Below are 13,180 nucleotides of genomic sequence, written 5' to 3' on the forward strand. Positions count from 1 at the left end.
TTATGGTTACGGTTCCGAGTGGTATAGATCGTAGATTTCAGTATTTAGAGAAAAAATCGATGTCGTGACAAAAACACGATTGCAATATTGATATCAAATATTGTCCGGGGTTGTTCGGATATCTCTAAATTTATATTTTAAACTTATTTTTTGGAATTATAACAATTTGACGTCATTTTTTGTCTTTTAAATGATTAATTTTGATTTAAGAACACAATAAAGTTTTAAATGATAAGTTTTACAAACAGATTTTTAATGTGAAATCGACGGGAATCGTACAATATCGTACACATAATTTCGATTTTCGCCAATATTGACAATGTCGGTCGATGTAGACTAAAGCTGTTACAATATCCCTGTGCTACTTGGGTCATTTTCCTGGCTTCTTGAAATCATTAATAACAAAAACTACATATTTATCTGAATTATTTTAAGAAATACTGTTGTTTTCTGCAGAATATAAACGTCTTCGGCCAAAATATTAAATTAAAGTAAAGTTATATGCTGACGCCCGGTGGCTGAGCGGTAGCGCTTCGCGCTGTCGTGCCACAGGTCCCTGGTTCGATCCTCGGGCCGGGCAAGGTTCACTCAGCCTTTCATCCCTTCAGTGGGTCGATAAATGAGTACCAAGCATGCTTGGGAACTAAACACTGGGGGTTCCGCGTTCGGCTGACCACCTGACCGGAACATCTGCCGGAACATCTGCTCCTGCACCCCAGAGCCCAAGGTCAAGAAAACTGAGATAGACACAGTAGGCCTTGGCCCTCTATGGGCTGTCGCGCCACTGAGTTTAGTTTAGTTTATATGCTACAAAATGGCGAATTTGTCATTGTCCTGGGTGTTATTTTCCTGGCTTATGAATGCTAGGACATTGAAGTGTTACCAGAAATTCTTTTTAACTGCTAATACTGTAAAGGGGGAAAGCAAATATTAACCTAATACCAAGTTTATGTATGATTGTAATAAGCTTGGGAAAGAAACAAAAATTTTTTTGTTTCTTTCTTCAGTGGATAAAAAGAATTAATTTAAGCTATTTATGGTCCATCTAACATAAAGGCTTAAGTTGAGTTACTTACTATTAACTTAAAATGACTGTTTTTAAAACTTCTATGGTAATATATCATTTTCCTGGCATTCAAGATTTGGTGAATTTCTATTTTATTTTTTTTCTCGAGCAAATGCCAATAAACTACACTGCTGTCTATAAGATATTAATAAGTGTAGCTAAAAAGTATACAAAAAAATTTAGATTGTTTTGAAGACTTTAAATTTGAAGAAATTTTTTGGTCCGAACTGTCATGTTTCGTGAGAATCACTCAATTACTATTAAAATACCATCGTTTATGTATGTTGTTAAGCTTTAGCAATGAAGGAGGAAGTAATTGTGAAGACTTTTCCGTTCCAAAAGCAAATTTTTTTAATCTCTAAAAATTGGGATTAATTAAGCAATTATTTGAAAATTTATATTTTCTTTAAGAAACTGGAGTGACAAAAGCATTCCAAATTAGCAAATATACCAACTTGCAATAACCAATTAGCCAATAACCAATTAGCAATAACCAATATCTTGCAATATGCCAACAGATCATCGGTGCAACATTTTAGTTAAAAAAACAGCCTTAAATTATTTCAAGCTTTTATTATAATTATGCACTTATATTATATACAATGTATATTATATATACTATATATTTAGTATAGATTATATATCAACATTTATAATATATACTAAATATATTTTACATGATAAGCATCTATGAAGTTAAAGTCTAATGCTCTATTTGAATCACGACTCCTCAGTGGTTATTGCCTCTGATAGCTATCATTCTGAAGGTCTCGATTTCCAGTGGCGATTTGAAATTTTTTTTAAGACAACCTTTTACAAGAAACCTGCTTTTGAGTGTCTACTTTAAAGAATAATTTTAGAATTAATTTAACGTTTAAATAGAACGATAAGGGGTGTTGTGGTGTTTGAATCGAATAATAGTGCTATAGTGGTACCAGTTAGTTTATTGAATTAATAATTAATTCATTTGTATTCGACGATTGGTGCTTGATGATGATGATTGATGACGATTGATTGTCGAAATTATTCTTTAAATATGACCAATTCTTGTCATTTTGCATTGTGTTTAAAATATTTCGACCTTTTTACAAATACAGTTTAAGAAATTTCAGACAAGATTATCTTTTAAAACTGTTCTAGTCGATACGCATCTAATTTTAATGTATTAAAAACTAATAGAAATTGTGTCCTGGGCATTCATAGGCTAAAGAGTTTTAAATTTTGTTGCGTGCTAAAACATTATATAATATTCAATATGCTGCAACTCCAAGGTGGAACTTGGACAGATCATCGTACTTAATAGATTCAATTACACGATATTACGGTTTAATTCTTATGGAAACGTGAATTTTACGCCAAACACCAAATTAATGACACCAAATTAATTACAAACGTTTTAAAGCCAAATTAATGTTGCATCGAATTCTCTCGATATTAAGGTTTTATGTACTGATATCATGTTTCAATGTTGAACAGATTTTTCTAAGAGAGTACCAAATACTCCGAGAGATTACGAAGCTTCTCGTAGTGTGAGCAAAAAATAAATAAATGATAAATTACAAAAGCGCTAATCAAATAAAAAATTCAGTGTTTCTAAAGTCTTACATTTATAATTAAATTTTTCTGTTTTGTTTTGAGATTTTGTTTTCATAGTGATATTTTTCCATCGTGAAAGTGTTTTTACCTTTCTTTTTCAGGCACAACCTCTTGTGGTCAATGGCAATTGGACTATCCGTGAGACAGGCTTCTCTATGTAGCTCACAGTGGTTTACGTAATATCGTCCATCTGTTCCGCAAACGGGCTTCTTTCTCTTTTTACAATATTTGTGGCAGGTGCAAATGGCATCTCCCTCGCTGTTAACTTCACACTCCCGCCAGCGTCCACACGTTGACCGGCTGCACTTGTCCTCTTTAGACAAAACATCTGCGATAGAAAGTTGACAATTATTAGAATTTCGAAAATAAAATTTTGAAAAGAAATACATGGAGAAAAGAAAAATTCTGGTAAAACTACCGTACCTTATAATAATGACGTTTTTGATAAAACAATTGTTTTAATTAATAAAACCATAATTCTAATTATTAAAAGCGAAATATACGGTATTTAAACTATTCGTTCCGTTCATGTTGTAACGGTTTATGGTAAATTCTGGCTATTAAAATTTTTATTATCAAACATTTATAAAAAATGTAAATTAAATAGTAAATTTAACCTAATAAATGGTTTTTATGCCATGGTTTAAGGTATCATAATGAATTTCCCAATTTTACCAAATTGCAACACATAATATAAAACCATATTTAGTTGAGAATTTTACTAAAATCATTATTATCAACACGCTTTGGTAAAAATTACCGAGCATTTTGATATAGCCATAGAGCAGGGCTCGAAAAACCACCCGTCCTCGGCCGTCAAAAATTCCTTGCGGACAGCAAATTTCTCGAATCCGACGTCCGCGCGGACGGCCATTTTCCCGTTAATATTCGTGATACATTTTCAATTTTTGTAATCTTACAAGAGTCTAGCGCCTCACTTCTAAAATGACCCTCTAATCTAGAAATACAGCAACATACTGCGCTCTTTGGAATTGATGTTTACTCTGTCTTGGAGTACTGCAGTGATTGAAAGAGGCTTTTCAGCAATGAGCTTACAAAAAAACACATTACGTTCTGGTCTTAAACAAGAAGCGTTAAACGCAATTATGAACATCCACCTAAATGGAAAACCCCTTTCATATTTCTGTGCAGAAACCTCTGTAAATCATTGACTTGATTGTGGAACTGTCTAACGTCATATTTGTTTCATTTAAAAAACGAAGCACCCTCGGATAAATTGACATTCCAGATAACTTGACCTTTGTCATTTAAATTATTTCATAAAAGAAATTAATTATTTCATAAAAGAAATACTAGGTTTTACTATTATTTGCAATCCTAGTAACTACTAATTCATTGTGCAATCTATATAAATGTTTGTAATAAGTAAGAGAAAATTATATTTTTATTTATTTAGAAGTTACGGGCTAGTTTCAAAGGAGGACGGGTACATTGTTGGACAAGCCGTCCTCGGGGACGGGTAAAATTTTTGACTTTCTTCGAGCCCTGCCATAGAGCCAGAAACAGTAAATTTTGCCATATTTTGGTAGTTTTGACCATACATTTTTTCTCAGTGTATAAAAATTAATAAATAGCAAAAAAAACATTTTCAGAGACGTAAAAGAAATTTTTTTAACAGAAATAAATAGCAATATTTACTATAATTGTAGAAAACTAAAAATAATAATTCGAATAATTTGAAATTGCACTAACATTTTTTACAAATAAATCTTAAATACCTTTAATATCGATTATATAAATCTTTAATATTAAATGGAAAAGTTTTTGTATCTGTGCATTTGTGTGTCTCTTTAATAACTCCAGTACCGTTTGTGCTCTCGCATATAGAAAGCAAAGAGACAGCGGATACAAAAAGTCATTTTAGCTTCCGATTTAAAAAATAGTTTACAAATTTCAATTGGTGCCTTTGAGTGGAATGTGCAAAAAATCTCAACCCGAATCCCAATCTTTAACTTACTCAAGCTAAATTTCGTCCTTAAGCTAAAATTTTTAACGACCCTTTATTTTAATCAGTGAATAGTTTCCTTGATTCGACGAAAAGAATTATTTATGATTCGGCTCAATGAATCGTTTTAATGTTTTGAATCATCGAATAATTTAATGATTTGCATCCATTGAGTGTCAGTCTAATCCATACTAAATAATTTAATGATTCGAATCAATTAATAATGATAATGAATATGATTAAAGTCGATGAATGCTTAAAATAAATGAATGTTTAAAATCAATTAATAATTTCAATGATTTAAATCATTTAATAACTTCAATGATTTAAACTAACAAGTACTTTTATTTTTTCGTAACAACTAATAATTTTAATGATTTGAATCAATAAATAATTGATAATTATAATTGAAATCAATGTAGAATTTTATTGATTTGAAAAAGTGAACAATTTGATTGATTTGAAACAGTGAACAATTTGATTGATTTGAAACAAAAAGTAATTATGAGTATTTGAATCCTCAACTGTGTGCCAAAACTTCAGTTCATAATAAATAGTTTTAATAATTCTAATCAATGAGCAATTTGAATGATACAAATCAATGAATATATTTAATCATTTAAATCATCAGTTGAGTGTCAAAACTTTAGTTCCTGATGAAAAATTAATGACTATTACAAAAATAACGACAAATAAAGAACCCAAAGGAATTAATTTATTCAAACATCAAATAACCATTTTCTGGCAGAAATCACCGGTGCTTTACATAAAGTTGATTCACCGAAATGGCGATAATGAAGTGAAGTTAATCAGCAAGAGATTTATCACCCGAATTAAATAATGCGCGGAGCTTGTGTTACCAAAATCATTAAATACAGCACCCAAAATAGTTACAAAGATTCCCCCACAACGACTTGGAATGGCCAAATATCTCATACAAAATATCTTTCTCACAGCGAGATGAAAATGAAGTCGCAAGGAAAAGGAAATTAAAGCACTTCAGTAAGAACAAAAGAATTCCAAATTCAAATTCCGCCTAATGTTCTTTTAATCACAAAATCGATGCCAATTCCAGAAAAGAAGGGAAAAAAATCTGAAAAGGTGACACGGTGAATAACAAAAGGTTATATTTTGTGAATGGGTGATTGCCCAGTTTAGTTGCTGCGCTGTATCTCAATCTTCATTTGTGATTATTAAGAAGGAAGAGTTATCATCATTTGGCAGTTAGGGGAAACATCATTCCCATTTCTAATTGCGCCAAATTTGGCGCAGAGAAACGTTATGTTATCTGTTTGTTCTTGGCACCCAACCAACGAATATATGTATAAGACAAGCGTGATAACAGTTTGGGAAACTAGCCAAAAGGAAATACAATACAAAGATAAAAACCAATGAAATGGTTATTAATTTTAGTTTAAATTGCGATGAGTGTATGTAATTAATGCCTTTAAATATTTTTAGATTGGTTACTGCAATCTAAAGTTTTTTAGACTTTAAATGATTTTTTTACCAGAAACTAAATATTGAGAAAATTATAATGGGTATTTAAATATGACGAAATTTATCTTAATGTAAACTTATATTTAATGCTGAAACCGATGCAATAATATCTACACCCTATTGAATAAACTTTTTGAACAGCTTAATAATTAATATAGAAAAATTGTCGAATATATGATGAATATGAATATTTATATTATTATTTTTTTTAAAATAATGGTGTACTTGCAACTAGCGAAGAAGTCAAGAGTTTAAGCCTAACCATGTGAATTAAATTTGGTTTAATTGGATACTTGTGAGTGACGTCACGTGTGTGCGTCGACCCTGTTGGTTGCTGAATCGACAAATGCCACGATATACCTACCATGAGGTCGCCTGCAGTTATAAATACAGTTTTTTATTTCAGCAATTAAAACATATTAAGAGTTTAGAGCAACCTAGTGATGAGACAAATTTTTTCTTCAGGGGACATCTTGTATCAAACTATTGTTCAGCATTGCAGCCACATATGTACGTTAAGAATTTTCGGAATTTCCAGAAGATAACAGCTCAATATGTATAAACGTCTTATTATTATCGTATTTTTTCAAAAACACTTCTCTGAACGAATTGAAAATGTGGATTGTAATTGTATTGCCTCAAAACTTTCATATACATCTTATGCGATGTCTTAAAATAAGTGTCCAAACAGGGGATTTATCAGATAATGCGTTAATATACCTCGAAAAGTGCAACTTGTCAGGATCTTGTGTTAGGAAAATTACGCTTTTATATTTCATATAAACAGTTTTTCCCTCCAAAAGAGTTTCTTGAATGATTTTGAAAATGTGACTCATTATTATTATATTGCCCCATTCTTTACATGCTCCAAAAATAAGAGAAATAGCAAAGGTGTTTGAAATGCTTTAAAAAGTTGTCAATGGGCTATATGGCAAATTAATGCTACTATCCGCAATTGTTAAAAATATCACCGTAAATTAGTTTCTAATTTTAAAATTTCGGAAGTACTTCGGAGTAGCTTTTTTTCAAAAACTTAGATTCTAAAATTGAGAAAAAGTGCCCAATTTTATGCAATTAATCTCCAACTCTATAAGCAGATCGAAATACTTTTTTCTTAAATAAAAAAATTACATTCTAAAACCTAGACAAGCATTCAATTTTCATTAGATTGGTTTCTAACTCAATAAGTATTGCGGTATACCTTTCTTTTTTTTAAAAGTAAATTTACATTTTAAAATGGAGAAAAGTATCCTAATTTCCACAGATTAGTCTATAACTCTAAAAATACCTCAGAATATTTTTTTATGACTTGAATTCTAAAATGGTACCCAACCTTCTGAGCAGATACTTTTATGAAAATTGAAAATAGCAGATATTCTTTGGCACACTTTTTCAAAGTAAAACAGAATCCCGCATATATATATATATATATATATATAATTATATAAATTAAAAATATCGGAGTAGGTTTTATCAATCGTTATCCTTTTTTCATTTCTAAATTGGAACTGAAATCAACATTAAATAAAATATTTTTCATCAAATACTCCTGAAAATATTATTTTTATGAAATTTTATTTTGTTTAATTTGAAAGACAAAACACACACTGCAAAAAAAGAAGAAAAAAAATCCAGTTACAATCTTGCATGCAACGAGAGAGGAAAAAGAACGTCTTTGCAACAATGAAACGTTTAAACATAATTTGAGAAATGAGTATTGTTTTTCTATTTAATGTATTTCCAAATATATCCCTCATCTGATGTAATGCACTTACACGCACTCGGCTTAAAAGATGACAGGAGTAAAGGTTCACATGCAATCATGCATAATCACTTGAATTAAAAAAAATATTAAAAGTGTTAAAATTAACAGTAACCCCTTTTACACTAGAATATACAAATCTAAAGTTAGAATAATACATTTAATAAAATTATATAAGTGTTAAGCATATTTTTTAAAAAACTTAATGTCAAACAATGTTAATGAGAACTGTCAACAACTCTACAAAAAACTTTTTAAAAACAAACCACTCATATTATCATCAATTGATTAAAAAAACAATCTTCGTTTACTTATAAAAACCAAAGTACTAATATTCAATTCAATTTGCATTTTAAAAAGAAAATAAATAAAACGAAAAACTGATTAAATTTTCTTAGCACACAACAAATAACGCCAAAAAAGTTATAGGAAAAAAAAATCTAGTTTAAAGAAGCCAAAGGCTGAAATAGAGCAATTTATTAATGATTTTGTAAAGCAAAAGTTTTTTTCCCCTTCATCGAAAACTAATCTACTAACAAGATATGTTTTTGCATTATTTAATCTTCAAGTACAAAAGGAAGACAGCTTAAATTAGATAGGAAAATATTCAAGAGAAGATAATTATTCATAAAAAAATCAATCATCTGGCGTGTTGCCAAAAAAGAAATAAATTTTGAGAAGAGAATCGTTTGCCATTTTAAGTGAAATATGTTTTCCCGCCTTAAAGCAATCTTTGCAGAGAAGCAACATTGCACGATTCTGTACTTGAATGATTAAGTTACATAAGATTGTTCTAAATTCTTTTATTTTGCGATTTAGTTATAGTAAAACACATCCCTATTAATTACTTGATTACTGTAAAAAATTATCCCTGACCAAAATATTTTGTACGAATAATGAGCCAAAACTAAAGAATGAAATATATTATTTTTTTTAGTTTAGTGCACACTTGTTTCTGCAGTGGATTAATGGCTTTATTTATACGGGTAAGAAGAAAAAAAAACATTCAATGCACACAAAGCAAGAAAATTCCATTTAATTAAATTAATTTACGAAAAATAAGTTATGATATAAAGATTGAAATTAATATACGTATAGAGAATAACGCAGAAACAAATGTTTTCGAGTTAGTTGAAGCTACACAAAATAATTAACTAATTAAAATTAAATCTTATTCTTATTTATCAATTCGTAAAATCGTTATTGTTACTACCGTTAAACGTTAGTTTATTTAAAGAAAAATTTATGTTCATTTAATTGAGGGAAATAAATAAAAACTTTGAAATTATGGTTATTTTTTTAAGATAATGCATTTGTTTGAAATCTGTACTCTGTAAAAAATTCCGGATCGAATTACGGTATAAAGTATCATCACTTTATGTGCATCATCTGTATAATCAATTTTACCGCAAAATCAGATTTCTACCGTAATATATTACACCAAAATTTTTATAGTAATATTTAATTTTTATAGTAATATTAATTAGAAAAATACATAGATTTTAGGGTAATTGTTACTGTAAAAATTACGGTATATAAGTTTTTTTTTGTTCCATAACATGGTAAAAATGAATTTGACGGTAAAATGTGGCGGTACTTTTAACGGTAATTTAATTTGGATTTTTTTACGGCGTACGTGAAAAATACAAACTAAGCATGTTTATAATAGATTTCAAAAATTAAATGCATATCTCGTTAAAATATGAGCGTATTTCATCCTTTTACTGGGTGGAAAAGATTATTTACAATTTTTAAGGAATTTGCCCAAGGATATTAAAACCTCGTCTAAATGCTAGTTAAAATATGAGCGTATTTCATCCCTTTACTGGGTGGAAAAGATTATTTACAATTTTTAAGGAATTTGCCCAAGGACATTAAAACCTCATCTAAATGCATATCTAGTTAAAATATGAGAGTATTTCATCCTTTTACTGGGTGGAAAAGATTATTTACAATTTTTAAGGAATTTGTCCAAGGATATTAAAACCTCACCTCTCTCAAACATATTGTCTAAGCATAACATGCTACAGATAATTTAATTGTCATGAACACACATTAATTTGTCTTACAATTTAATGCTACTCAACAGATTTTCATAAAATATGTATTTATACATAAATTAGAATTTTTTTTTCAAAACAGTTAGCATGAATAATTAATTACCCAAGTTATAATGATACACCGTAAAAAATTACAGTTGCCGGTACTTAAATACGATAAAATTCATTTTTACTGGAACATGTTAGGGGAAAAAAAACCTGACATATTGTAATTTTCACAATAATAATTACCGTAAAATCATTGAATCACTCTAATTAAATAAATATTATTATAAAAATTACGATATAATATTTTACGGTAAAAATGGATTTCATGGAATACGCATCCAAAGTGACGATACTTAATACCGTAACTTAATCTGGAATTTTTTACTGTACAACATCAATGCCCAGTAAAAATAACTGCATTATTTTGATACTCTTTAAAGTAATGAACATAAATATTTAATAGCAATTATATTATTTGAAAACGCAAAAAATATTTAAAAAACAAATAGGGAAAACCCAATAAAGAGAAATATATTATTTTTAAATAACTCATAGCTGATATGAATTAATGTTATTTCTTCTAAATGAACAAATATCTCAAAATGTAATTTTTTGTAATGGTATTTTATCTTTATATGGTCTATTTTAACAGGAAAGTTTTTTGATAATGTTTATAATTATGACTTTTTTTTTTCCTTTAGTCACCTAAATTTTATTATTAACAGGTAATAATAATAATATGTATAAAAGAAGTTTTTTTAGCAAGCAAATATGCTTTGTAACAACAAAATATATTTTCAGAAATTTCACTTAGAAAATTTATTTTAATTAACTTACTTTATGAATCATTTAACTCGAAATTTACTTAATTAAAAAACTTTTTTTAGTGAGTGCCGTTAGGATCATGCCAAAAACAACTACAATTTAATTTACATCAGCATTTATTAATATATTTTAAACATTTTTTTTCAAAACTAAAACATAAACTAACTTTTTAAAAAGATAAATAGCGCTTATGATTACAAATGAAAAAAATATAGTATCAGTTGAAACAATTTACATAAAAAGTAATTTTAAAGAGAAACTGTTTAACATTAATAGTGTTGAGGGATGCAAAGCAATTTAAAACTTTTTCTAATGAAATTACGAATAAACAGTGCGAAACACAGTGAGTTCTAATTTCGGAACTATCAACAGACACCTGGTGAATTCTTTTTTTACAACCTTCCGGGGAAAATCCCAAATTTATGAAACAAAAAGGAAAAAAAGAGGAGCTCTTCCTCATAAATTAAATATGTCACGTCCATTCTGTGTGACGGTGAGGAAAACTGAACATTTTTTTCTAATCTTATTTTTAAAATTTTGGTACTCTGCGTAAAGGTTTCTTTTTGGAGGATAAAATCAGGAACGGCGACAGAAAAATGGCGTCGTTAGCCCTAGAGCGAAGTGTGACAGATGGTAAGCGAAAAGTAGACATTTGGCTACTTGATCTGGCGTGATATCGCTTTATGTGTTTAAAATATTCTCACATTCTTCCATTGATTGAATATTTTTATTTGGAATTAGGGAATTTATTGAATTAAAAAAGAATTATCTTAAAAAAGGCGTATTTGCAGTTTTTTAATGTTTGGATTAAACTTTCAGTTTAACATTATTAATACAAAAGAAAGTTTTGAACTTTTTTATTGTGTTTAATGCATGAGAAGCACATTATAAGTGTATAAATATATCTTAAATGCTTTAAAAAGTAAAAAAGAAAAAAATTTCTCAGTTTCTTGGTATAATTTAAGGAATTATTTGCAAATCTTAATATTTAAAATTGAAATACATCTATAAGTATTTTTATAAGTCAATATGCTATAGTCTGTTGAGTTTTTCTTGTTTAATATTGAAGCCACAAATAATCCTTCAAAGATCCACATGTGGCTCTCGAGCCGCAAGTTGGCCCCCTCTGCTATAGTCTGCTTGCGTAACCATTTCAATTCATCTCAAATATCAATTATCCATATTAATTTTCATGTTTACATTTCGGGGAAGCAGAATATACATGCCAGGTATCTACCTAACATCAGTTTGTTTCGACTATGTTATGAAATTTACAAAATTAAATCTTATAAGATAATAATCAGAAGAAAGGCAATAATTGATGCATATGAAATTATATACTGAGAAAAAAGTATGGTTGAAACTACAAGAATGTGGTAAAATTTACAATATTTTCTGGCTCTATGGGAACACCCAAAAGCTCGGTAATTTTTACCGAAAAGCTTTGGTAATGGTTATGGTAAATTAATGATAAAATATGGCTTTTTAATGAGGGATAAAATTTGGTAAATTTGGTAAAATTTGATAATTCTATCATGATACTTTGGAGCATAGCATAAAACTAATTTATTCGGTTAAATTTACTTCTCAGTTTTGTATTTTTTACTTAATGTGTAGTAGTTAGAACTATAATTTTGAGAGCCAGAATTTCCTGTAAATCGTTAACGTATGAACGAAAAAATTACCAAATGATTGGTTTAAATACTGATTATTTTAGTTTTATTAACTAAAATTATGTTTTTTATCATTTAGGTCTTTTGTTTGTAGTTAAAAATGTTATTACTATACAGAAGGGTAATTTCATCAGAATTTTTTTCTCCATGTACAATCCCGAAATAACGTATTTGCTGATTAAATGTTAGACTTCTGGACTAAGTGGAAAATACTCATCCTAAAAAGTTTCAAGACACCCGCTCAAAACACTAAAAATAATACACTTTATACCATAATATTGATGCTTTGAATCGTAATTTTTTACAAATTAACTGTAGCATTTAAAGGTGTTTCATCGAACAATATTTCTGTTCAAGTTTAACCACAATTTAAGAAGTAAAATGAAATGGTTCAACTTTGAAACCATATTTAGATTACAACAAATTTGAGAGTATTCTGGTTCAACAGGGTCAAAAATAACTAACCGTGTAGGTCTTTTCTAATCTCGAAAGTAGGTTTGCATAGGCATGACCTGAGGAGGGCACACTTTTTGTTTTTAGAAAACTTTTCGGTTTTTTTAAGTTTTATACACACATCTTCTATATTATATAAAACGCTAATACGTACGTATGAATGTATGTATCAATAAAACCGATGATATTTCTTTCCTCGCGCTGGCAACAGTTTTAATTTTTAATTGACTGGATTCGGCGCGCAAGAGCACGTAGTGAGCAACCAGATAACAATAACCAGAGTGAGCATTA

General features: G+C 29.0%; 1 protein-coding gene across 2 annotated transcripts in view; it reads right to left on the minus strand.

Annotated features, from left to right (window-relative positions):
* LOC107441591 (follistatin-related protein 5) overlaps positions 1 to 13,180 on the minus strand; it is a 427,657-nt gene that overhangs the window by 60,815 nt on the left and 353,662 nt on the right. For both annotated transcript variants that reach the window (XM_021147212.3, XM_021147214.3), the window contains exon 4: positions 2,751 to 2,990. In XM_021147212.3, the coding sequence (XP_021002871.1) occupies positions 2,751 to 2,990 (240 nt within the window). The remainder of the gene's footprint in view (positions 1 to 2,750; positions 2,991 to 13,180) is intronic.

The sequence above is a fragment of the Parasteatoda tepidariorum genome, chromosome 4 (assembly GCF_043381705.1).
Source record: "Parasteatoda tepidariorum isolate YZ-2023 chromosome 4, CAS_Ptep_4.0, whole genome shotgun sequence".
In the NCBI taxonomy this organism is placed as follows: Eukaryota; Metazoa; Arthropoda; class Arachnida; order Araneae; family Theridiidae; genus Parasteatoda; species Parasteatoda tepidariorum.